Source organism: Oncorhynchus clarkii, chromosome 1 (genome assembly GCF_045791955.1).
Source record: "Oncorhynchus clarkii lewisi isolate Uvic-CL-2024 chromosome 1, UVic_Ocla_1.0, whole genome shotgun sequence".
In the NCBI taxonomy this organism is placed as follows: Eukaryota; Metazoa; Chordata; class Actinopteri; order Salmoniformes; family Salmonidae; genus Oncorhynchus; species Oncorhynchus clarkii.
Window position 1 is genome coordinate 73,265,710 of NC_092147.1, and position 24,693 is coordinate 73,290,402.

The window sequence follows — 24,693 nt, forward strand, 5'->3', positions numbered from 1 at the left end:
TTGGCCAGCCTAACCAGAAATCAAGCAACATTATGGACTAAACAATTAAATCCTGTTGCTGCAATATTATGTTGTGACAATATAGGTCAAATTAAGATTCTACATCTGTATTCATCCTAGCTACATAAAACTCATTACAACTACAGATGCAGGAACTTAATTTGAGCCAGTTTGCTACAGCAGTAAAATAAGCAGGAAAATAAATTACTAGCATTAGAAGCCTTTTTAAATTTGCATTTCCTGCTATGCAGGAAAATTCTCAGTAACAAGAGTGAACAAGTTACCTTTCCCTACCTGGTACAACTTTTTCATGCCTGGTCATTCAAGAGCAAAATGAAATAATTCTGGAAATAATGTCAAATGTACTAAACCACTGCTGTGGCTTCTATTAACACTCTCTGTGTGTGTCCTGTTTGTGCCGTGCCGTAGATGTGCGTGTGTGTGTATTAATGTGCGTGTTGTCGTATGTGACATCAGCCGACAGCAGGGTGGTTGCTGTGGCAATCCTGGCCACCCTCCTCAGCCTTATGGGTGCTGGGTTCCTGGTATTCCTTAAGAGGAAGACTCTGGTCCGTCTGCTCTTCACAAACAAGAAAACCACAATGGAGAAACTGAGGTACAGTAGGACACCTCCTCCCACACCTGTGTTTACTCTTATGCTATCTTGACATACAGAACATCTCTAGAAAAGTAGACTTTCTTGGAGATGATGTTCTTGTAGAAATGACATCATGGTCCCATGGTCTCTCTCTGGTGATTTGATGTGTTCACAACAACGGTATCCTTGTGACTCCACTAACCATGTGAGAGAAAAACACATACCAGTAGTCCTTCACATAGTCCTCACAATGAAGAAGGCCTGTTACTGTGTGTCTCAAAGCTACAGCTCCTGTAGAATAGTAGGAGAGCTGTATAATAGTAGTTATCAGTTAGTAGAAGACTTGTATAGTAGTTGAAATGTTAGCTTTCTGTCCTTATAGATCAGTTGGGTCGACCAGACCAGCCAGCCCCAACCAGACTCAGTCCATGTACAGTCCACGACGCAAGCCCCCAGCCAAGCCTCCAGGTACCAGCATATACAAGGTGGGTCTCTTTCTGCTGGAGGTAATGAGCAACTGATTTTCCCCAATAGTCACTTTATTAGAACAGACTGTTACACATGACTGTATATCAATCAAATGTATTTATAAAGCATCAGCTGATGTCAAAAAGTGCTGTACAGAAACCCAGCCTAAAACCCCAAACAACAATCAATGCAGATGTAGAAGCACAGTGGCTAGGAAAAACTCCCTAGAAAGGCAGGAACCTAGGAAGAAACCAGGCTCTGAGGGGTGGCCAGTCCTCTTCTGGCTGTGCCGGGTTGACATTATAACAGTACATGGCAAAGATGTTCAAACGTTCATAGATGACCAGCAGGGTCAAATAATAGAGTCTAAAACAGCAGGTCCGGGACAAGGTAGTACATCCGGTGAACAGGTCAGGGTTCCATAGCTGCAGGCAGAACAGTTGAAACTGGAGCAGCAGCACTACCAGGTGGACTGGGGAAAGAAAGGAGTCATCAGGCCAGGTAGTCCTGAGACATGGTCCTAGGGCTCAGGTCCTCCGAGAGGAGAAAAGAGAAATTCACACAGGACATTGGATGAGACAGGAGAAATACTCCAGATATAACAGACTGACCCTTGCCCTCAACACATAAACTATTGCAGCATAAATACTGGAGGCTGAGACAGGAGGGGTCGGGAGACACTGTGGCCCCGTCCGACGATACCCCCAGACAAGGCCAACCAGGCAGGATATAACCCCACTCACTTTGCCAAAGCACAGCCCCCACACCGCTCGCGGGATATCTTCAAACCACCAACTTACTACCCTGAGACAAGACCGAGTATAGCCCACGAAGATCTCCACCACGGCACGAACCCAAGGGGGCACCAACCCAGACAGGAAGATCACGTCAGTGACTCAACCCACTCAGTGACGCACCCATCCTAGGGACAGCATGGAAGAGCACCACTAAGCCCATGACTCAGCCACCGTAATAGGGTTAGAGGCAGAGAATCCCAGTGGAGAGATGGGAACCGGCCAGACAGAGACAGCAAGGGCGGTTCGTCACTCCAGTGCCTTTCTGTTCATCTTCACACCTCTGGGCCAGACTACACTCAATCATATGAGCTACTGAAAAGATGAGTCTTCAAAAAAGACTTAAAGGTCGAGACCGATTCTGCCTCTCTCACATGGATAGGCAGACCATTCCATAAAAATGTTGCTCTATAGGAGAAAGCCCTGCCTCCAGCTGTTTACTTAGAAATTCTAGGGACAATAAGGAGGCCTGCTTCTTGTGACCGTAGTGTACGTGTAGGTATGTACGGCAAGACCAAATCGGAAAGATGGGTAGGAGCAAGCCCATGTAATGCTTTCTAGGTTAGCAGTAAAACCTTGAAATGAGCCCTAGCCTTAACAGGAAGCCAGTTGGAGTGATATGATCAAATGTTTTGGTTCTAGTCAAGATTCTAGCAGCCGTGTTTAGCACTAACTGAAGTTTATTTAGTGCTTTATCCGGGTAGTCGGAAAGTAGAGCATTGCAGTAGTCATGGATTTTTCTGCATAATTTTTGGACAGAAAGTTTCTGATTTCTGCAATGTTACGTAGATGGAAAAAAGCTGTCCTTGAAACAGTCTTGATATGTTTGTCAAAAGAGAGATCAGGGTCCAGAGTAATGCAAGGTCCTTCACAGTTTTATTTAAGACAACTGTACAACCATCAAGATTAAATGTCAGATCCAACAGAAGATCTCTGTTTCTTGAGACCTAGAACTAGCATCTCTGTTTTGTCCGAGTTTAAAAGTAAAACATTTGCCGCCATCCACTTCCTTATGTCTGAAACACAGGCTTCTAGGGATGGCAATTTTGGGGCTTCACCATGTTTCATCGTACAGCTTTGTATCGTCCGCATAACAGTGAAAGTTAACATTTTGTTTCCGAATGACATCACCAAGAGGTAAAATAAAAAGTGAAAACAATAGTGGTCCTAAAATAGAACCTTGAGGAACACCGAAATGTACAGTTTCCAATCTCTCCAAAAGAATGTGGTGATCGATGGTATCAAAAGCAGCACTAAAGTCTAGGAGCACGAGGACAGATGCAGAGCCTTGGTCTAACGCCATTAAAAGGTAATTTACCACCTTCACAAGTGCAGTCTCAGTGCTATGATGGGGTCTAAAACCAAACGGAAGCATTTTGTATACATTGTTTGTCTTCAGGAAGGCAGTGAGTTGCTGTGCAACAGCTTTTCCCCAAAATGTTGAGAGGGATGGGAGATTCGATATACGCCGATAGTTGTTTTCATATTTTCTGGGTCAAGGTTTGGATTTTTCAAGAGAGGCTTTATTACTGCCACTTTTAGTGAGTTTGGTACACATCCGGTGGATAGGGAGGTGTTTATTATGTTCAACATAGGAGAGCCAAGCACAGGAGGCAGCTCTTTCAGCTTGAAGTTTTAGAGGCCATGAATATTTTCATCAATGTGTCAAGTGACATAGTATTAAAAAAACTTGAGTGTCTCTCTGATCCTAGGTCCTGGCAGTGTTGTGCAGACTCAGGACAACTGAGCTTTGGAGGAATACGCAGATTTAAAGAGGAGTCCGTGATTTGCTTTCTAATGACCATGATCTTTTCGCCAATGAAGTTCATGAATTTATCACTGCTGAAGTGAAAGCCATCCTCCCTTGGGGAATGCTGCTTTTTAGTTAGCTTTGCAACAGAATCAAAAATACATTTTGGATTGTTCTTATTTTCCTCAATTCATTTGGAAAAATAGTATGATCGAGCAGCAGTGAGGGCTCTTCGATACTGCACGGTACTGTCTTTCCAAGCTTATCGGAAGCATTCCAGTTTGGTGTAGGGCCATTTTCGTTCCAATTTTCTGGAAGCGTGCTTCAGGGCTCGGATATTTTCTGTATACCAAGGAGCTAGTTTCTTACGACAAATGTTTTTTGTTTTTAGGGGTGCAACTGAATCTAGGTTATTACACAAGGTTAAATTGAGTTCCTCAGTTAGGTGGTTAACTGAGTTTTGTACTCTGACGTCCTTGGGTAGGTGGAGGGAGTCGAAGGGCATCAAGGTATCTTTGGGTTGTCCGAGAATTTATAGCACGGCTTTTGATGATCCTTGGTTGGGGTCTGAACAGATTATTTGTTGTGATTGCAAATGTAATAAAATGGTGGTCCGATAGTCCAGGATTATGAGGAAAAACATTAAGATCGACAATATTTATTCCATGGGATCAAACTAGGTCCAGAGTATGACTGTGGCAGTGAGTAGGTCCGGAGACATGTTGGACAAAACCCACTGAGTCGATGATGGCTTCGAAAGCCTTTTGGAGTGGGTCTGTGGACTTCTCCATGTGAATATTAAAGTCACCAAAAATTTGAATATTTTCTGCCATGACTACAAGGTCCGATAGGAACTCAGGGAACTCAGTGAGGAACGCTGTATACAGCCCAGGAGGCCTGTAGAAAGTAGCTATAAAAAGTGATTGAGTAGGCTGCATCAATTTCATGACTAGAAGCTCAAAAGACTGAAATGCAGTCATTTTATATGTACACTACCGTTCAAAATGTTGGGGTCACTTAGAAATGTCCTTGTTTTTGAAAGAAAAGCTAATTTTTTGTCCATTAAAATAACATCAAATTGATCAGAAATACAGTGTAGACATTCATGTTTTAAATGACTATTGTAGCTGGAAACAGCTGATTTTGAATGGAATATCTACATATGTGTACAGAGGCCCATTATCAGCAACCATCACTCCTGTGTTCCAATGGCAGGTTGTGTTAGCTAATCCAAGTTTATCATTTTAAAAGGCTAATTGGGCATTAGAAAAACCTTTTGCAATTATATTAGCACAGCTGAAAACTGTTGTTCTGATTAAGAAAGCAATAAAACTGTCATTCTTTAGACTAGTTGATTATCTGAAGCATCACCATTTGTGAGTTTGATTACAGGCTCAAAATGGCCAGAAACAAATAACTTTCTTCTGAAACTCGTCAGTCTATTCATGTTCTGAGAAATGAATGCTATTCCATGCGAGAAATTGCCGAGAAACTGAAGACGCTGTGTACTACTACAACACTGTGTACTACTCCCTTCACAGAACAGTGCAAACGGGCTCTAACCAGAATAGAAATTGGAGTGGGAGGCCCCGGTGCACAACTGAGCAAGAGGACAAGTACATTTGCGGGTCTAGTTTGAGAAACAGATGCCACAAGTTCTCAACTGGCAGCTTCATTAAATAGTACCTGCAATACACCAGTCTCAACGTCAACAGTTTAGAGGTGACTCCGGGATGCTGGCCTTCTAGGCAGTGTTGCAAAGGAAAAGCGATATCTCAGACTGGCCAATAAAAATAAAAGATTAAGATGGGAAAAAGAACACAGGCACTCGACAGAGGAACCCTGCCTAGAAGGCCAGCATCCCGGAGTCGCCTCTTCACTGTTGACGTTGAGACTGGTGTTTTGCGGCTACTATTTAATACAGCTGCAAGTTGAGGACTTGTGGCATCTGTTTCTCAAACTAGACCCGCAAATGTACTTGTCCTCTTGCTCAGTTGTGCACCGGGGCCTCCCTGTATTCTAGTCATGGCTCATCCTGTATAACTACTTCTGTACACACCTTTTCTATTCAAATTTCATATTCCTTCAGAAAGTATTCACACCCCTTGACTTTTCAAAATGTTGTTGTGTTACAGCCTGAATTTGAAACAGATTACATTTAGATTTTGTGTCACTGTCCTACACACAATACCCTATGATATCCAAGCTGAATCATGTTTTTAGGATTTATTTTACAAATTAATTAGAAGTGTAAAGTTTATATGTCTTGAGCCAGTAATGATTAAACCCCCTTATGTCAAGCCTAAATAAGTTCAGGAGTAAAAATGTGCTTAACAAGTCACATAATAAGTTGCATGGACTCTGTGTGCAATAATAGTGTTTAACATGATGTTTAAATAACTACCTCATCTCTGTACCCCACACATACAATGATCTGTAAGGTCCCTCAGTCGAGCAGTGAATTTCAAACACAGATCCATACACAAAGACCAGGGAGGTTTTCCAATGCCTCACAAAGAAGGGCATCTATTGGTAGATGGCTACAACTAAAAAGAAGCAGACATTTAATATCCCTTTGAAAATGTTGAAGTTATTAATTACGCTTTGCATGGTATGTCAGTACGCCCAGTCACTACATAGATACAGGCGTCCTTCCTAACTCAGTTGCCGTAGAGGAAGGAAACCGCTCAGGAATTTCACCATGAGGTCAATGGTGACTTTAAAACAGAATTGAATGCCTGTGATAGGAGAAAACTGAGGATGGATCAACAACATTGTAGTTACTCCACCATACTAACCTAATTGAGTGAAAAGAAGGAAGCTTGTACAGAATACAAATGTTACAAAACATGCATCCTGTTTGCAACAAGTTACTAAAGTAATACTGCAAAAAATGTGGCAGTGCGATTAACTTTTTTGACCTGAATAAAGTCATAGTATGTTTGGAGCAAGTCCAATAAAACAAATTACTGAGTACCACTCTCCATATTTTCAAGCATAGCGGTGGCTGCATCATGTTATGGTATGCTTGTAATCGTTAAGGACTTGGGAGTATTTAAAAAAGAAACAGGATGGAGCTAAGCTCAGGCAAAATCCTAGAGAAAACCCTGCTTCACCCTGCTTTCTACCAGACACTGGGAGATGAATTCACCTTTCATCAGGACAATAACGTAAAACACAAGGCCAAATCTACACTGGAGTTGCTTACCAAGAAGACAGTGAATGTTCTTTAGTGGCCCAGTTACAGTTTTGACTTAAATCTACTTTAAAATCAATGGCAAGACCTGAAAATGGTTATCTAGCAATGATCATCAACCAATTTGACAGAGCTTGAAGAATTTTGAAAATAATAATGTGCAAATGTTACACAATCCAGGTGTGGAAAGCTCTTAAAAACTTTCAATCGCAGCCAAAGGTACAAAGTATTAACTCAGGGGTGTGAATACTTTTCAATAAGATATTTCTTTATTTCAATCAATACATTAGCAAACATGTTTATGTCATCACGGGGTATTGTGTGTACATGTAGATGGGTGAGAAAAAAAAGAGTAATTTCATACATTTTGAATTCAGGCTGTAACATAACAACATGTGGAATAAGTCAAGGGGTATGAATACTTTCTGAAAACACTGCATTTGTTACACCTGCTACAGAACATGAGAGCGGAGTTGAGCAGTTGGAAATCTTTCCATGTCTTTCCTACCGCTCTGCTAAATTCACTCCGCGCTCACAGGCAGAATTCGATTCATTCATTAAAATCAGAATTTAACAAACAGCCATCGATTTTTGTGACTACCTGGGCCTACCAATCATTTTTTAAGTATTGAAACCAAACCATATCGATTTGAATGAAAAGTGATCTTTTTTTGCTGAGTTTAGGTCAGGAGTCAGATAGGGAGCCTAAGAAGGAACGGAAATGAATTATTTAGGCTATATTATTTGAATTATTTCAAGGCTATAGCCTGCAAAGAAATACATTGAAGCATTTGCGAGCGTGACACAATAGGCTGGTAGTGACATAAAGCACTCAGCATTTATTGAACAACATTTCATTGTATTAAAGTCTATAAATTGCATATAGGCTGTGAGTTACTTTGAATTAAATACAAATTAAACTAAAAATGATTTATTAGTGCTTGGCCAGTCTGTGACTTCAGGCTCATGCGATGGTACCTTTCTTTTAGCATGTGCATGTAGTAACTACACTATCATGCTTTTGGGATAAATGTATTTTCAGATTCCACAATGATTCTTTAGTTGTGGACACGACATCACCACACTCCCTCTCTTACACTTGGTCCTCATCTTTGTAAGTCACCTTGATTAAACACCTGTGTGATTTATCAGTTTCTTTATGAAAATATTTAGCGAACTCCATGACAGTAGCTTAAGCAAGGAGCTATAGCAGCACACAAGTAGACTACAGATGCATGCTGGGGCGGGCATACCCTGAGCTCTTGAAGTGAGCGCTACTGGAGCAAAATTGGAGCGGGCGAGAAGGCCGCCGCTCCAGCCTTTGGGAATCTGGCAGTAATGATTTAAACCCCCGGGGCGGCAGGGTAGCCTAGTGGTTAGAGCGTTGGACTAGTAACCGGAAGGTTGCAAGTTCAAAACCCCAAGCTGACAAGGTACAAATCTGTTTTTCTGCCCCTGAACAGGCAGTTGCTAAGCCATCATTGCAAATATGAATTTGTTCTTAACTGACTTGCCTAGGTAAATAAATAAACATACTCTGACCCGCTATAACATCTGCTCAACTGTGTACGTGACCAATAAGGGAGCTGGAGTCCGCACTCAGGTTTTTTTCCCCAACCTTCCCTTATGATCAATTGATTAGTATGGTTCACTCACAGGCTTACACAATGGATGATGTAACAAGTACACTTTGCATTGTATAAAATATTGGGATATAGGGAGAACTAAAACGTGTGTTAGCAAAGAAGTATTACAAACGAATTGCTGACAAACTGACACACCTTTGGATTTCTAATGTAATGATACTGTATCAGAACCGCAGCACCACAACAGGGAATCAACTTGGACTGAGACCTGCCATGCTTATCTGAACATATTAATTCCAGACTTATTGTCAAAACAAGTTGACGGCTAAGCGGATAATTGATTTAGTCTCAGCGGCTCTCCCTTGAAGAAATATTCATGAGGCCCATATTGCTGGCAGAAGGCTGAAGGAACTTTAATTGAGATGCTGCGGTCCATTTCAATGAAATGGTAATCATGATGCAGTATCATTATAGGGTTCTGCCTGAAATGAAAAGTGTTTGTGTACAGGGACACAGGAGAACAGGGTTGATTGATTCAAGCGTAGGAGGCAAATTGGGGTGGACTTGTGTTTGAATTGATAAGCATTGAGGGATGTGCGTGCATGTGTGCGTGCATTCAAACAGCCAGTCGATTACCATGGAGAACAGCTGGAGTGTATTATTGCGGTCTGAGTTCAGGGTAAAGGTTAGCTGGCTTAGGCAGGAAGGAAGATGCTTAACCCAGTTCCATCTCCAATACCAGTATCTTATCTTGTAGTGAACATGGCTGGCTCCTCAGCAGTATTCAGTCCATCTGTCTACTGTATCTGAACAGTCAAATAGTTTGCTTCACCTGTGTCTAACTGACAGTTTGCTGTAGTCCCACTCCAGCTGTTTGTTCTGGCAGTCACGGTTGCCACTGTCCAGATGTCCAGCAGACTCTCTGCAAGTTACCTGGAATAGCTGCAGTCCAGGCCAGTTCAGTCAGTCCAGCTACCTCAGGTGCAATTAGGCTTATTCTGGAGGGCTAACAGCTGTTCTGGACAGGCAATTTGGTGCTGTCGTTGACGATTTCAATGTGTTAAATTCATGAACTATGTTTTCTGTTATTGACTGCCTTTGACACCTGTTAATTCATAGTAATATCATCTCTATGACAGAGAACTTAGGTATAGTTTTACCCATAGAAATAATAATGAATAGTAAGTGATGGCATAATGGGTGGACTGGCAGCCATTTGTAGTGTACCCATGCCCGGAAGTAAAAACAGGAAGTGTATCCTTCAATCTGTGCTGTGATTTGAGTCAACTCACATTCCCAAAAAATAAATTCCATTGCATGAGCAACATCAGTTAGAATTAGAGGTCGACCGATTAATTAGGGCCGATTTCAAGTTTTCATAACAATCGGAAATCGGTAATTTTGGACGGCGATTTAATTATTATTTATTTTTTTACACCTTTATTTAATCTTTATTTAACTAGGCAAGTCAGTTAAGAACACATTCTTATTTTCAATGACGGCCTAGGAACGGTCGGATAACTGCCTTGTTCACGGGCAGAATGACAGATTTTGACCTTGTCAGCTCAGGGATTCAATCTTGCAACCTTATGGTTAACTAGTCCAACGTGCTAACCACCTGCCTCACGAGGAACCCGCCTGTTACGCGAATGCAGTAAGAAGCCAAGGTAAGTTGCTAGCTAGCATTGAACTTAATCAATCATAATCACTAGTTATAACTACACATGGTTGATATTACTAGTTTATCTAGCGTGTCCTGCGTTGCATATAATCGATGCAGTGCGCATTCGCGATAAAGGACTGTCGTTGCTCCAACGTGTACCTAACCATAAACACCAATGCCCTTCTTAAAATCAATACACAAAAGTATATATTTTTAAACCTGCATATTTAGCTAAAAGAAATCCAGGTTAGTAGGCAATATTAACCAGGTGAAATTGTGTCACTTCTCTTGCTTTCATTGCACGCAGAGTCGGGGTATATGCACCAGTTTGGGCCGCCTGGCTCATTGCGAACTAATTTGCCAGAATTTTACGTAATTATGACATAACATTGAAGGTTGTGCAATGTAACAGGAATATTTAGACTGATGGATGCCACCCTTTAGATAAAATATGGAACAGTTCCGTATTTTACTGAAGGAATAAATGTCTTGTTTTCGAGATGATAGTTTCCGGATTCGACCATATTAATGACCTAAGGCTCGCATTTGTGTGTTATGTTATAATTAAGTCTATGATTTGATAGAGCAGTCTGACTGAGCGATGATAGGCACCAGCAGGCTCATAAGCATTCATTCAAACAGCACTTAGGTGAGTTTTGCCAGCAGCTCTGCTGTTTATGTCTTCAAGCCTATCAACTCCCGAGATTAGGCTGGTGTAACGATGTGATGTGAAATGGCTAGCTAGTTAGCGGGGTGCGCGCTAATAGTGTTTCAAACGTCACTCGCTCAGAGACTTGGAGTAGTTGTTCCCCTTGCTCTGCATGGGTATAGCTGCTTCGAGGGTGGCTGTTGTCGTTGTGTTCCTGGTTCGAGCCCAGGTAGGAGCGAGGAGAGGTACGGAAGCTATACTGTTACACTGGCAATACTAAAGTGCCTATAAGAACATCCAATAGTCAAAGGTATATGAAATACAAATGGTATAGAGAGAAATAGTCCTATAATAATTACAACCTAAAACTTCTTACCTGGGAATATTGAAGACTCATGTTAAAAGGAACCACAAGCTTTCATATGTTCTCATGTTCTGAGCAAGGAACTTAAACGTTAGCTTTCTTACATGGCACATATTGTAACGGTATTCCTGTGGTGAAGTAGAGGCGGACCAAAATGCAGCGTGGTTTCTTTGATTCATGTTTAATAACAAAAAGATAAACACGAACACTACAAAACAATAAACGTGGAAAACCCAAAAAACAACCCTATCTGGTGCAAAACACAGAGACAGGAACAATCACCCACAAACACACAGTGAAACCCAGGCTACCTAAATATGGTTCCCAATCAGAGACAATGACTAACACCTGCCTCTGATTGAGAACCATATCAGGCCAAACATAGAACTAGACAAACTAGACATGTAACATAGAATGCCCACTCAGATCACACCCTGACCAACCAAAACATAGAAACATACAAAGCAAACTATGGTCAGGGTGTGTAGTACACCCCCCCCCCCCCCCCCCCCCCTCCAAGGTGCGGACTCCGGCCGCAAAACCTGAACCTATAGGGGAGGGTCTGGGTGGGCATCTGTCCGCGGTGGCGGACGTGGCCCCCACTTCACCATAGTCTTAGTCCCCCACCTTGTCCGCTTCCGTGGCCTCTTAACCACGGCGACCCTACTTAATGACCCCACTGGACTGAGGGGCAGCTCGGGACAGAGGGGCAGCTGCTCGGGACAGAGGGGCAGCTGCTCGGGACAGAGGGGCAGCTGCTCGGGACAGAGGGGAAGCTGCTCGGGACAGAGGGGCAGCTGCTCGGGACAGAGGGACTCCGGCAGCTCTGGACAGGCGGGAGACTCCGGCAGCGCTGGAGAGGAAGGCTCTAGCAGCGCTGGAGAGGCGGGAGACTCCGGCAGCGCTGGAGAGGAGGAAGGCTCCGGCAGCGCTGGACAGGCGGGAGCACCTGTAAGGATGAACCGGAGAGACAGCCTGGTGCGGGGGGCTGCCACCGGAGGGCTGGTGCGTGGAGGTGGTGACGGATAGACCGGACCGTGCAGGCGCACTGGAGCTCTTGAGCACCGAGTCTGCCCAACCTTACCCGGTTGAATGGTCCCGGTCGCCCTGCCAGTGCGGCGAGGTGGAATAGCCCGCACTGGGCTATGCAGGCGAACCGGGGACACCGTGCGCAAGGCTGGTGCCATGTAAGCCGGCCCAAGGAGACGCACTGGAGACCAGCTGCGTAGAGCCGGCTTCATGGCACTTGGCTCGATGCCCACTCTAGCCCGGCCGATACGCGGAGCTGGAATGTACCGCACCGGGCTATGCACCCGCACTGGGGACACCGTGCGCTTCATAGCATAACACGGTGCCTGCCCGGTCTCTCTAGCCCCCGGTATGCACAGGAAGTTGGCGCAGGTCTCCTACCTGGCTTCGCCACACTTCCTGTGTGCCTCCCCCAATACATTTTTGGGGCTGACTCTCAGGCTTCCTACAGCGCCGCCGTGCTTGCTTCTCCAACTCCATTCTTCTATACCCCTCTTCGCACTGCTCCAGCGAATCCCAGGCGGGCTCCGGCACTCCTCCTGGGTCGACCGCCCACCTGTCTATTTCCTCCCAAGTAGTATAGTCCAGACATTGCTGCCTCTCCTGCTGTTGCCCGTTACCACGCCGCTTGGTCCTGTTGTGGTGGGTGATTCTGTAACGGTATTCCTGTGGTGAAGTAGAGGCGGACCAAAATGCAGCGTGGTTTCTTTGATTCATGTTTAATAACAAAAAGATAAACACGAACACTACAAAACAATAAACGTGGAAAACCCAAAAAAAACAGCCCTATCTGGTGCAAACACAGAGACAGGAACAATCACCCACAAACACACAGTGAAACCCAGGCTACCTAAATATGGTTCCCAATCAGAGACAATGACTAACACCTGTCTCTGATTGGGAACCATATTTAGGTAGCCTGGGTTTCACTGTGTGTTTGTGGGTGATTGTTCCTGTCTCTGTGTTTGCACCAGATAGGGCTGTTTTGAGTTTTTCACATGTCTTGTTTTGTTAGTTATTTCATGTATATTCATGTATATTTCATGTATAGTTGTCTTTATTAAAAACATGAATAACCACCACACTGCATTTTGGTCCGCCTCTCCTTCAGATTAAGAAAACCGTTACACATATTGCACTTTTAATGAATATGATGTCAGCTCGGTTGTCATCTGAGACATTCTCATCAATGTTAAGATGACATAAACTCTACAGTGGAAAGTCTACACACCAGAGTTATCAGATTCACATGGAATTGTTGTTAAATTTAAATGTTTGAATATGAAATTATTTGTGATGGGATGAAACGTGATTTTAGCTTCTAAAATGTGAGATTTGGGTTTTAATAAGGTAAGGGCTCTGCTCAATCAGTGGTCCGCCCCTGTGAAGGGACATGGGCTATAAAACTTTTCAAACACACCCTCCTCTCCCGTCCTATATAAAGCCTTGACGACAATATAACCTCCTGTTCCGAGGATGTGAGGACGACGGTCCGATGTCAGAATGGTTCAGATAATAACTACAGAACGAAGCCAACATCAGCGTGAGCTCTGGTTGCGAATGGTATCAACTTTTGACCTCTTATTCACTACAGAAGTGATACCTCCTAGCCGTTGAGTTAGCAACAGCAGCTGCAAACGCAGGTTAGGAAGGAACAGACAGAGTATTCCGTCTACCACACAACGACGTTACTAGAACGTATTCAATTTACCGGCAGAGACATTCTTCAAAGGACAAAGGACTCGGTTGGGCAACTCGTCCTTCCATCTACCACCAACCTACTGAAGCGCAGCTCAGAGTAAATATTTATTGCATTTTCCTTTTCCAAATGGGCGGTAATTTAGAATGCATAAGATACTGTATTTACGATAGCACAGCTTCTCCCTGTGTCCCTCAGTCTTCCCACTCTTTCACTCAAACCCAGCCCCTTTTCTTTTGTGTAACCAGCTGTCATATCTGTTCTGCCCGCTAGGGACATTTTTCTTTATGACGTAATGTGTAATCAAGTTATGATTAATTATGTGTATGTGTAATTCTGTGTGATTAGTTAGGTATTTAGCAAATAAATAATTAAACCCAATTTTGTATTGCTGATTCAACTTGTTAGCCAGGGTTCGTGCAGATAACCAAGAATTTACAACTTTCAGATGAGACTGAATTAAGGTGAGGATTAATATTGACTGCTATTGATGTAAAATATTACTAGGTCTTTAAGAGTTTATTCGGAAGATAACAGCTCTATAAATATTATTTTGTGGTGCCCCGACTCTCTAGTTAATTACATTTACATGATTAGCTCAATCAGGTAATATTAATTACGAATAAATTATTTTATAGAATAGCATGTCATATAACTTAATCCAGCATAGCCAAAGACACAACAACATTCTACAGTACCATGGCAATCCAGCATTAGTTGATAGAACGTTCCAAATGACCATAGAAATACCAGGCAGCCATTGTGAGTGTACCCATGAGTTTACCAGTCAATTGCCAGGGTTAGAGCTTCCAAGCTTGTTCAATTCATTCTTATTTCTGAATGAGGTAAGACAAGGAGGAGCAGACTGCGGAGAACATAATAGCTGAAGCCCAAACTAACAGCTCTCTCTTCTCTACCTCCATATCCCCAGCCATCACACCTGAGTTCGGAGCCTCTTCTCCCTCCACACAGTTTCCACTCCCACAGCTTGCGGCGGCTTCCCCACTACCAGCCCCTCCACATCAGCCACCCCATGCCTGTCTCCCTGAGTGTGGGTCAGCAGCCCCTGCCACCGGTCCCGCCCCACCACAAGGCTCTGCCGGCCCACACCGCCCTCTCCCCACCACGGGCACCGCCCTTCCACAGCCTGCCCCGACAGCAGCCCTACAGAATGGACCAGGTTAGTACTAACTGTTCAGCTATACACCATGAATACAAATACAGATGGATTTTCCTTATTGGGGATTTCTTTGGAAATTGATCGAGCTCGGATCGACATAGTAAAAAGTTGATTGATGAATTTCCACAATCCATAAAATTCTAAGAACATATTCCAAACATATTCCTCAGTCACTTAATCATAACACCTGCCTGGGGTCCCAATACCCATACTACTACACAATGCATAAGTTATGGACATTGCATACTAAATAGTGTGTTGCTATAACCATTGGAACAGCCTTACAGTTCTCCATGTTCTCCACACATCATGGTTTGTGCTGAGCCAGCGGGGCTGTGTATAGAGGATGTAAGTCCATCTGTCTGCTCAGGGCTCACGCAGGCAGCTGATCTGTATGCTTGGAGCACAGTGTCAGTTGTCCGCAGGTTTATGAGGCACAGTGTACACTAGCAGATGCACGTAAAAACAGACATTAACTTTAAGATGGTTACTTTTCTCTCTGGTATATAAACCACATAACTGCTCCCAGAAGTAAGGAAAGACCATGCAAGAGATGGAGAGAGACAGATATACATGTAATGCATCCTTCTCCTGAGGTACTCTCTGTTGAGGTGGGGCAACTGATGGATCACATATGTGGGAATGGAGTGTGTGTGTATTTTGGTTTCCATAGCAACATAACTCAGTTCAGTTCCCCATTGAGAAAAAACAAACAAATATGGTTTCTGTACTTCCAAGGCACTCAGATTCTCTTGTACTTTTTATTTTATAAACAAAAAATGAAATAATGATGAAATTCAAACTCATGAGCTGTATACACTGTGTACAAAACATTAGGAACACCTTCCAAATATTGAGTTGCACCCCCATCCCCCTTTTTCTCTCAGAACAGCCTCATTTTGTCTGGGAATGGACTCTACAGGGTGTTGAAAGTGATGCTGGCCCATATTGGCTCCAATGCTTCCCACAGTTGTGTCAAGTTGACTGGATGTCCTTTGGGTGGTGGACCATTCTTGATACACACAGGAATCTGTTGAGCGTGAAAAACCCAGCACTCAAACCAGTGTGGCTTGGCATCTACCATACCCCGTTCAAAGGCACTTAAATCTTTTGTCTTGCCCATTCACCCTCTGAGTGGCACACATAGACAATCCTGTCTCAATTGTCTCAAGTCTTAAAAATCCTTCTTTAACCTGTCTCCTCACCTTCATTTACACTAATAGAAGTGACATCAATAAGGGATCATAGCTTTCAACTGGATTCACCTGGTCAGTCTATGTCATGGAAAGAACATAATGTTTTGTACACTCAACCCAAATGTCCGCTATGATGTCTGACTACCCAAGGGTCGTCCTCATGGTCTAAATAAGGTTTCACAGTTCAGGCAAAAAAAGATACATCTTGACTTAGGTCTGCTGAGGGGCACAGTTGGTGTTGAATGTGTGTGTCCATATCATGTCATATGGTGTCCGACTCCTGTAGTGAAGTATCTGATCCAGAACTATCCCTGCTGTGTAGGATTCATTCTCCATATATCCACCACAGAGATGCAGACACACAACACTCAATGTATAAGATGCATTTAACAACAGATCTAGGATCCGATTACCCTACCCCTTAACTATCAGAGAGATTAAAACGCATCTGATGCAGGGTCAGTAGAGGCAACTTCTACTTACTGGGAGCAACTCCAGTCTGGAAAGAAGTCTTAAATCTGATTAGGTCTTTATTTCAACCTCTGTAGGTCCTCTCTGTCACGCCCTGACCATAGTTTACTTTGTATTTTCTATGTTTTGGTTGGTCAGGGTGTGATCTGAGTGGGCATTCTATGTTACATGTCTAGTTTGTCCAGTTCTATGTTCGGCCTGATATGGTTCTCAATCAGAGGCAGGTGTTCGTCATTGTCTCTGATTGGGAACCATATTTAGGTAGCCTGGGTTTCACTGTGTGTTTGTGGGTGATTGTTCCTGTCTATGTGTTTTTCACCAGATAGGCTGTTTTAGGTTTTCGTTACGTTCATCACGTTCTTTATTTTGTAGTGTTTGCATTGATTCGTGTTTTACGTTTGTTCATTAAAACATGGATCGCAATCTACACGCCGCATTTTGGTCCGACTCTCCTTCTCATCAAGAAAACCGTAATAGAATCACCCACCACCAACGGACCAAGCAGCGTGTCAACAGGCAGCAACAGCAGCGTAAGGAGGAATGGACATGGGAGGACGTTTTGGATGGCAAGGGCTGTTACACTTGGGAGGAGATACTGGCTGGAAGAGATCGCCTCCCATGGGAACAGGTGGAGGCACTTAGGAGAGCTGAGGCAGCCGGAGAGAAGAGCCGGCGATATGAGGGAACACGGCTGGCAAGGAAGCCCGAGAGGCAGCCCCAAAAATTTCTTGGGGGGGGGCTAACAGGGAGTATGGCTACGCCAGGTAGGAGACCTGGGCAGACTCCCTGTGCTTACCGGGGGGCTAGAGAGACCGGACAGGCACCGTGCTATGCAGTGGTGCGCACGGTGTCTCCAGTGCGGGTGCATAGCCCGGTGCGGTATATTCCAGCTCCGCGTGTCTGCCGGGCTAGATTGAGCGTCGAGCCTAATGCCATGAAGCCGGCTCTACGCAGCTGGTCCCCAGTGCGTCTCCTTGGGCCGGCTTACATGGCACCAGCCTTGCGCTCGGTGTCTCCGGTTCGCCTGCATAGTCCAGTGCGGGCTATTCCACCTCGCCGCACTGGCAGGGCGACCGTGAGCATTCAACCAGGTAAGGTTGGGCAGGCTCGGTGCTCAAGAGCTCCAGTGCGCCTGCACGGTCCGGTTTTTCCAGTACCACCTCCACACCCCAGCCCTCCGGTAGCAGCTCCCCGCACCAGGCTTCCTGTGCGTGTCCTCGGCCCAGTACCACCAGTGCCAGCACCACGCATCAGGCCTACAGTGCGCCTCGCCTGTCCAGCGCTGTCGGAGCCTTCCTCCTCTCCAGCGCTGTCGGAGTCTCCCGCCTGTTTAGCGCTGTCAGAGCTTTCCGCCTCTACAGCGCTGCCGGAGTCTCCCGCCTGTTCAGAACTGCCAGTTAGCATAGAGCTGCCAGTTAGCATAGAGCTGCCAGTTAGCTTAGAGCTGCCAGTTAGCAAGGAGCTGCCAGTCTGCAAGGAGCTGCCAGTCTGCAAGGAGCTGCCAGTCTGCATGGAGCTGCCAGTCTGCATAGAGCTGCCAGTCTGCATGGAGCTGCCAGTCTGCAAGGAGCCGCCAGAGCTGCCAGTCTGCAGGATGCCGCCAAAGCTGCCAGTCTGCAAGGAGCCGCCAGAGCTGCCAGTTAGCATGGAGCCGCCAGAGCTGCCAGTTAGCATGGAGCAGCCAGGGCCGCCAGTCAGCATGGAGCAGCCAGGGCCGCCAGTCAGCATGGAGCAGCCAGGGCCGCCAGTCAGCATGGAGCAGCCAGGGCCGCCAGTCAGCATGGAGCAGCCAGTCAGCATGGAGCAGCCAGTCAGCATGGAGCAGCCAGAGCAGCCAGTCAGCATGGAGCAGCCAGAGCTGCCAGTCAGCATGGAGCAGCCAGTCAGCATGGAGCAGCCAGAGCTGCCAGTCAGCATGGAGCAGCCAGTCAGCATGGAGCAGCCAGAGCTACCAGTCATCATGGAGCAGCCAGTCAGCATGGAGCAGCCAGAGCTGCCAGTCGACCAGACTCTTCCAGAGCTGCCAGTCGACCAGACTCTTCCAGAGCTGCCAGTCGACCAGACTCTTCCAGATCTGCCAGTCGTCCAGACTCTTCCAGATCTGCCAGTCGTCCAGACTCTTCCAGATCTGCCAGTCGTCCAGACTCTTCCAGATCTGCCAGTCGTCCAGACTCTTCCAGATCTGCCAGTCGTCCAGACTCTTCCAGATCTGCCAGTCGTCCAGACTCTTCCAGATCTGCCAGCCGTCCAGACTCTTCCAGATCTGCCAGTCGACCAGACTCTTCCAGATCTGCCAGTCGACCAGACTCTTCCAGATCTGCCAGTCGACCAGACTCTTCCAGATCTGCCAGTCGACCAGACTCTTCCAGATCTGCCAGTCGACCAGACTCTTCCAGATCTGCCAGTCGACCAGACTCTTCCAGATCTGCCAGTCGTCCAGACTCTTCCAGATCTGCCAGTCGTCCAGACTCTCTCAGATCCGCCAGTCGACCAGATTCTCCCAGATCCGCCAGTCGACCAGATTCTCCCAGATCCGCCAGTCGACCAGATTCTTCCAGATCTGCTAGTCGACCAGGATCTGCTGAAACCGCCAGCCAGCCAGGTTCTGGTAGTTTCTACTACCTGCCTGGGCTTCTTCTCAGTGCTGAGCTTCTTCTCAGTGCTGAGCTTCCTCTCAGTGCTGAGCTACCCATCTGTCCCGAGTTACCTCTGTCCCGAGCTGTCCCTCTGTCCCATGTTATCATTGTGGTGGGTAACCTATTTAGGGACGTTTAGGAGGGGGATTAAAACTGTCATGGAGTGGGGTCCACGTCCAGCGCCAGAGCCGCCACCGCGGACAGATGCCCACCCAGACCCTCCCCTATAGGTTCAGGTTTTGCGGCCGGAGTCCGCACCTTGGGGGGGGGGGGGTACTGTCACGCCCTGACCATAGTTTACTTTGTATTTTCTATGTTTTGGTTGGTCAGGGTGTGATCTGAGTGGGCATTCTATGTTACATGTCTAGTTTGTCCAGTTCTATGTTCGGCCTGATATGGTTCTCAATCAGAGGCAGGTGTTCGTCATTGTCTCTGATTGGGAACCATATTTAGGTAGCCTGGGTTTCACTGTGTGTTTGTGGGTGATTGTTCCTGTCTATGTGTTTTTCACCAGATAGGCTGTTTTAGGTTTTCGTTACGTTCATCACGTTCTTTATTTTGTAGTGTTTGCATTGATTCGTGTTTTACGTTTGTTCATTAAAACATGGATCGCAATCTACACGCCGCATTTTGGTCCGACTCTCCTTCTCATCAAGAAAACCGTTACACTCTCTGGTTTTATCTGCATCAGAAGATGATTCAGCTGCCATCTACAAGAGGTGATCTTATTCTCTGAGTTTAGAGATTCAAAAGGAAAATTGAAGCAAACAGACCGCTGTTTCACAATAAGTGTTTTCTGCTGTTTGTCCTATTACAAGAGTCTTTAGATGTGGTTTAAGGTACAATACATTAACACAAGTACTGTAGACTCAGTCTAATGTGTTTTTGTGAGGGCAGTCATATCTGGTCTAAGAGCTGGGGATGGTCATTCATAAACAATTAATTAAATAACCCCTGGCTGCATTCAAAAGACACACCCTTACACCTCAGCCCTCAAATGAAATGGACACTTCTGATGATGTATCATGACGTCTGACGAGTATACACTTGCAGGGCGAGGGAGGAAGGAATTATTTTTAAATGGACCGCCCTTGCCCAGAAATGTGTCACTTGTTCATCCCTCGATGATTGTGTTTCCAGCCACCGGTAGCTTGTGGTTGCTTTATATGAGCTACAGTAAATTATGATTTCATGTCTACTTATATTAACAATATAATTATTAATATATGCCTACTGTATGATAGCTAGCAAATTAATTAGCTAACTAACGTTAGCCTGCCTAATTGGAACTTCTGAAGAAGGAAAATGTTTTATTTCTACAATTTCCAAAGGGCTTATGTTCCCTTGCTTAGCTATTAATTCGGACCGACGACCATATGGCCGCGGGGATTCCCCCAGGGCATAGGGCCGTTACTTTGAGTTTGAAGCGCAGCCCCTGTCATGCAGTGTTGTAGTACTTGATATCACATTTTGAGTCTCGGTCTTGTCTCGTTGGATACATTTGTACTCGTTCTTGACTCGGTCTCGGACAGTGAGGACTCGTCATTTTTTCCGAGACCAGCGGAGTAAAAAACTAAATTATCAGCTTCCATTTAGTCAGCCCATAAAACCCCTTCACCAGGTCAAATATATACACTCCTTTCTTGATACATTAATACCTGAACAGTCTTTATATCTAGATATGTTTGCGCAGTGGCGAGCCTATTGGACCTAGGTCTTCAGTGTGTGACAGGTTATTAATACTGAAATAACAGCAACTGTAATACCAGCGTAGGAGTGCCATTTTGTAAAACACAAAGGGCCAGTGGTGTAGTGGATGCTACCCAGGTATATACAATATAGGCACTTTTTTTCCCCCATCGCTGGGAAATGTTGGGCCAAATAGCTCGTGCTTGGCTCTGCCCACCTCCTTGCTCGTTCTGCCCGCTATGACTCATTTGTTGTCTATCTTGGTTCAGTTATAAAAATCTTTGGTTGAATGGCAGATGCCTTCTATCTAGTTTCTGATGACCTAGCCAATGGCTGATTTAGCTAGCTAGATTTATCTTCCCAGAGACAACCAAAGACAAAATCCTGATTGGATATTTTTTTCTCTCTTCAGTGCTAACCCTTTCCTTTCCAACAAAAATTGTAGAGATTAAATCAGAAGATATTTGAAGATAATAATATAATTAGAATTATTATTATTATTTTATAAATCCTTAGCCCTTTTCTGAAGGCGTAGAAGGCCCTCATTGTTCCCCACTGTGTTGGGGTTAGTAATAATTTGTAGAGTGGCTCTATTTGCCCTCAGTATGCATTTCTTCACCATTCTGAATGTCTTAAGAATCCATATGTTCTTCTGAAATATGAACACAGATATACTGGGCATTGTGAACTCTTATTACAGTGACGACAAAATTACAATCATGGTCTTGAATTTGACTTTTTCTGGTCTCGGTCTTGACTCGGTGTTGGACCCCTTGTCCCCCTTCCGGTCTTGGCTTTGACTCAGTCTCGCCTCCCTCCGGTCTTGGTCTTGACTCGATTTTCTCCGGTCTTGGTTTTGAATCTGTTCGCTTCAGGTAGTCTCGAACACAACACTTCTGTCATGTCTTCAGGTGCAACTATAACCCCACTACTTTGCCTACCGCAGTCATGTTCAAACCACTCACATAATGGAACAAAACATTTCAAACATTGTCGGTATAAATCACCTTCAAGCAGTTGCTGACACGGACACATAAAACATTACAGAGCTGAAACTCATTTAGTTTAGGACACACTTTCCACTCTTAATATGTGACAGTGATTTCTGTGATTTCACAACAACATGGATGTTTTACACTTCATTCAGTTCTCTAAATGCTTTGCATTTGGTGTTTGCTGAAACTTGGCACTTATTTCTGAGTATTGCTCAAGGTTTCTCCCTTTCCTCCCAACAAACTGTACAGAGCAGCTGGGATGCTGCTAGCAGATGTTTGCCATTACCTCGCCCTCCCCTCCCCGTTTTAGATTAGTAACACATGATGACACATCGTTTAGTTAAACTTCCAGAGAGAACTGCTACAGTGGTGGCTACAGAGCCTACCTTATGTTGGTGACACACTATAACACAGTGCCCTCTAGTGAGGTTTCAGTACCAACACTACTCTTCAACTTCTGGTTTATTGTTCCTAGGACTGCGAGAAACCCAGTCCACCCCAGAAGCCTCTGCCTGCAGACCCTCTGGGAAGGAGGGCTCGGGTGGGACGCAGCACCTCGGTGGTGGGGGTTCGCCTCCCTGGACCCATCCCTATCCCCATCCCCACCGTACCCAGACCCCTGCTCACCAATCCACAACTGAACAGGTCTGTGCTACGGTGGCCTGGCTGGCACAAAGTTTATAGGTTAATGAGGAGTGGTTATTTCTTATTTTTTAAAGTAATCTTTGCTCTGCATTTCATTCACTTGTGCTTTTTTCACTTTTCAGACCTGCACCCATACAACCCCTGAGACTGCCAAAGACTCATCATTTTGACCCCTGATCTCAAAGAAGATCTGATGGAATGGAAAAGTGGAGCGCTCTATGGATGGAGACCCATATTTGCACTACAAGAATACCAGACCTTTGCAACTTTGAAAGTGTCTCAGAGTTTTAGGGAAAGGAGACTGACTTCAAACCTTGGTGCTGTACCTCTGCTTTTGTTGTCCTCGCTCAGGTACAAATGAACTATTTAATGTCTATATTTATTATTACTGTGTGCACAGTGCACTCTGGTAGACCCTATTGACAGTAGCATATTGACACTTGGATCGCTGTTGGTGATTTTTATTTTTTACCCCCAGCAAAATCAGAAGACCAGTTTGCCATATAATGGAGGGTATGTTTTTATATATACAGTTAAGGAGAGACATACTGAAAAAGGTATTTTATTTTTATCCTGTGAAGCTCCTAGAATAATTGGAGAGAAACACAGATTGGGTTCAAGTTAAAGGGAAACAGAGCACTGCATGGAACACTTTGAGAGTAACTTGTAACTCACAAAGCAGCAGTGTTAGGGACTGGGAATTTTTGTTCAGTTTATCATTAATAAGAAGTGCTTTTACAATCAAAGGCGTCCACTCACTTCATAATCAGAAACGGTAATGACTGACATGTTTGACATATCAATTGAGGTGTGTTTCGACTAATCCAATTCAGTGCAAAAGCAAGGGAATTGTTCAGAATGGACACGTACTTGAGAATTGACTGTTACGTGATCTTTGTATTCATACAGGATCTTTATTCATATACAGTTGTTGTCGGAAGTTTACATACACTTTAGCCAAATACATTTAAACTCAGTTTTTCACAATTATTGACATTTAATCCTGGTAAAAATTTGCTGTCTTAGGGCAGTTAGGCTCACCACTTTATTTTAAGAATGTGAAATATCAGAATAATAGTAGAGAGAATGATTTAGTTCAGCTTTTATTTTTTTCATCACATTCCCAGTGGGTCAGAAGTTTACATACACTCAATTAGTATTTGGTAGTATTGCCTTTAAATTGTTTAACTTGGGTCAAATGTTTCAGATAGCCTTCCACAAGCTTCCCACAATAATTTGGATGAATTTTGGCTCATTCCTCCTGACAGAACTAGTGTTACTGAGTCAGGATTGTAGGCCCCTTGCTCACACATGCTTTTTCAGTTCTGCCATAAAATGTTCTATAGGATTGAGGTCAGGGCTTTGTGATGGCCACTCCAATACCTTGACTTTGTTGTCCTTAAGCCATTTTGCCACAACTTTGGAAGTATGATTGGCATCAATGTCCATTTGGAAAACCCATTTGCGAACATGCTTTAACTTCCTGACTGATGTCTTGAGATGTTGCTTCAATATGTCCACATAATTGTCTTTCCTCATGATTCCATCTATTTTGTGAAGTGCACCAGTCCCTCATGCATCAAAGCACCCCCACAACATGATGCTGCCACCCCTGTGCTTCACGGTTGGGATGGTGTTCTTCGGCGATGGTCATTATGTCCAAACAGTTCTATTTTTGCTTCATCAGACCAGAGGACATTTCTCTAAAAAGTATGATCTTTGTCCCCATGTGCAGTTGCAAACCGTAGTCTGGCTTTTTTATGGTGGTTTTGGAGCAGTGGCTTCTTCCTTGCTGAGCGGCCTTTCAGGTTATGTCGATATAGGACTAGTTTTTACTGTGGATATACAGTGGGGCAAAAAAAATTTAGTCAGCCACCAATTGTGCAAGTTCTCCCACTTAAAAAGATGAGAGAGGACTGTGATTTTCATCATAGGTACACTTCAACTATGACAGACAAAATGATGATGAATAATGAATTTATTTGCAAATTATGGTGGAAAATAAGTATTTGGTCACCTACAAACAAGCAAGATTTCTGGCTCTCACAGACCTGTAACTTCTTCTTTAAGAGGCTCCTCTGTCCT

General features: G+C 44.5%; 1 protein-coding gene across 1 annotated transcript in view; it reads left to right on the top strand.

Moving 5' to 3' along the window:
- LOC139417420 (disintegrin and metalloproteinase domain-containing protein 12-like) overlaps positions 1-24,457 on the top strand; it is a 150,773-nt gene extending 126,316 nt beyond the window's left edge. Inside the window, exons 19-23 of the mRNA XM_071166701.1 lie at positions 478-616; positions 981-1,083; positions 14,728-14,976; positions 22,439-22,608; positions 22,731-24,457. Of these exons, the coding sequence (XP_071022802.1) occupies positions 478-616; positions 981-1,083; positions 14,728-14,976; positions 22,439-22,608; positions 22,731-22,785 (716 nt within the window). The 3' untranslated portion in view covers positions 22,786-24,457. The remainder of the gene's footprint in view (positions 1-477; positions 617-980; positions 1,084-14,727; positions 14,977-22,438; positions 22,609-22,730) is intronic.
- Positions 24,458-24,693: the final 236 nt, after the last annotated feature.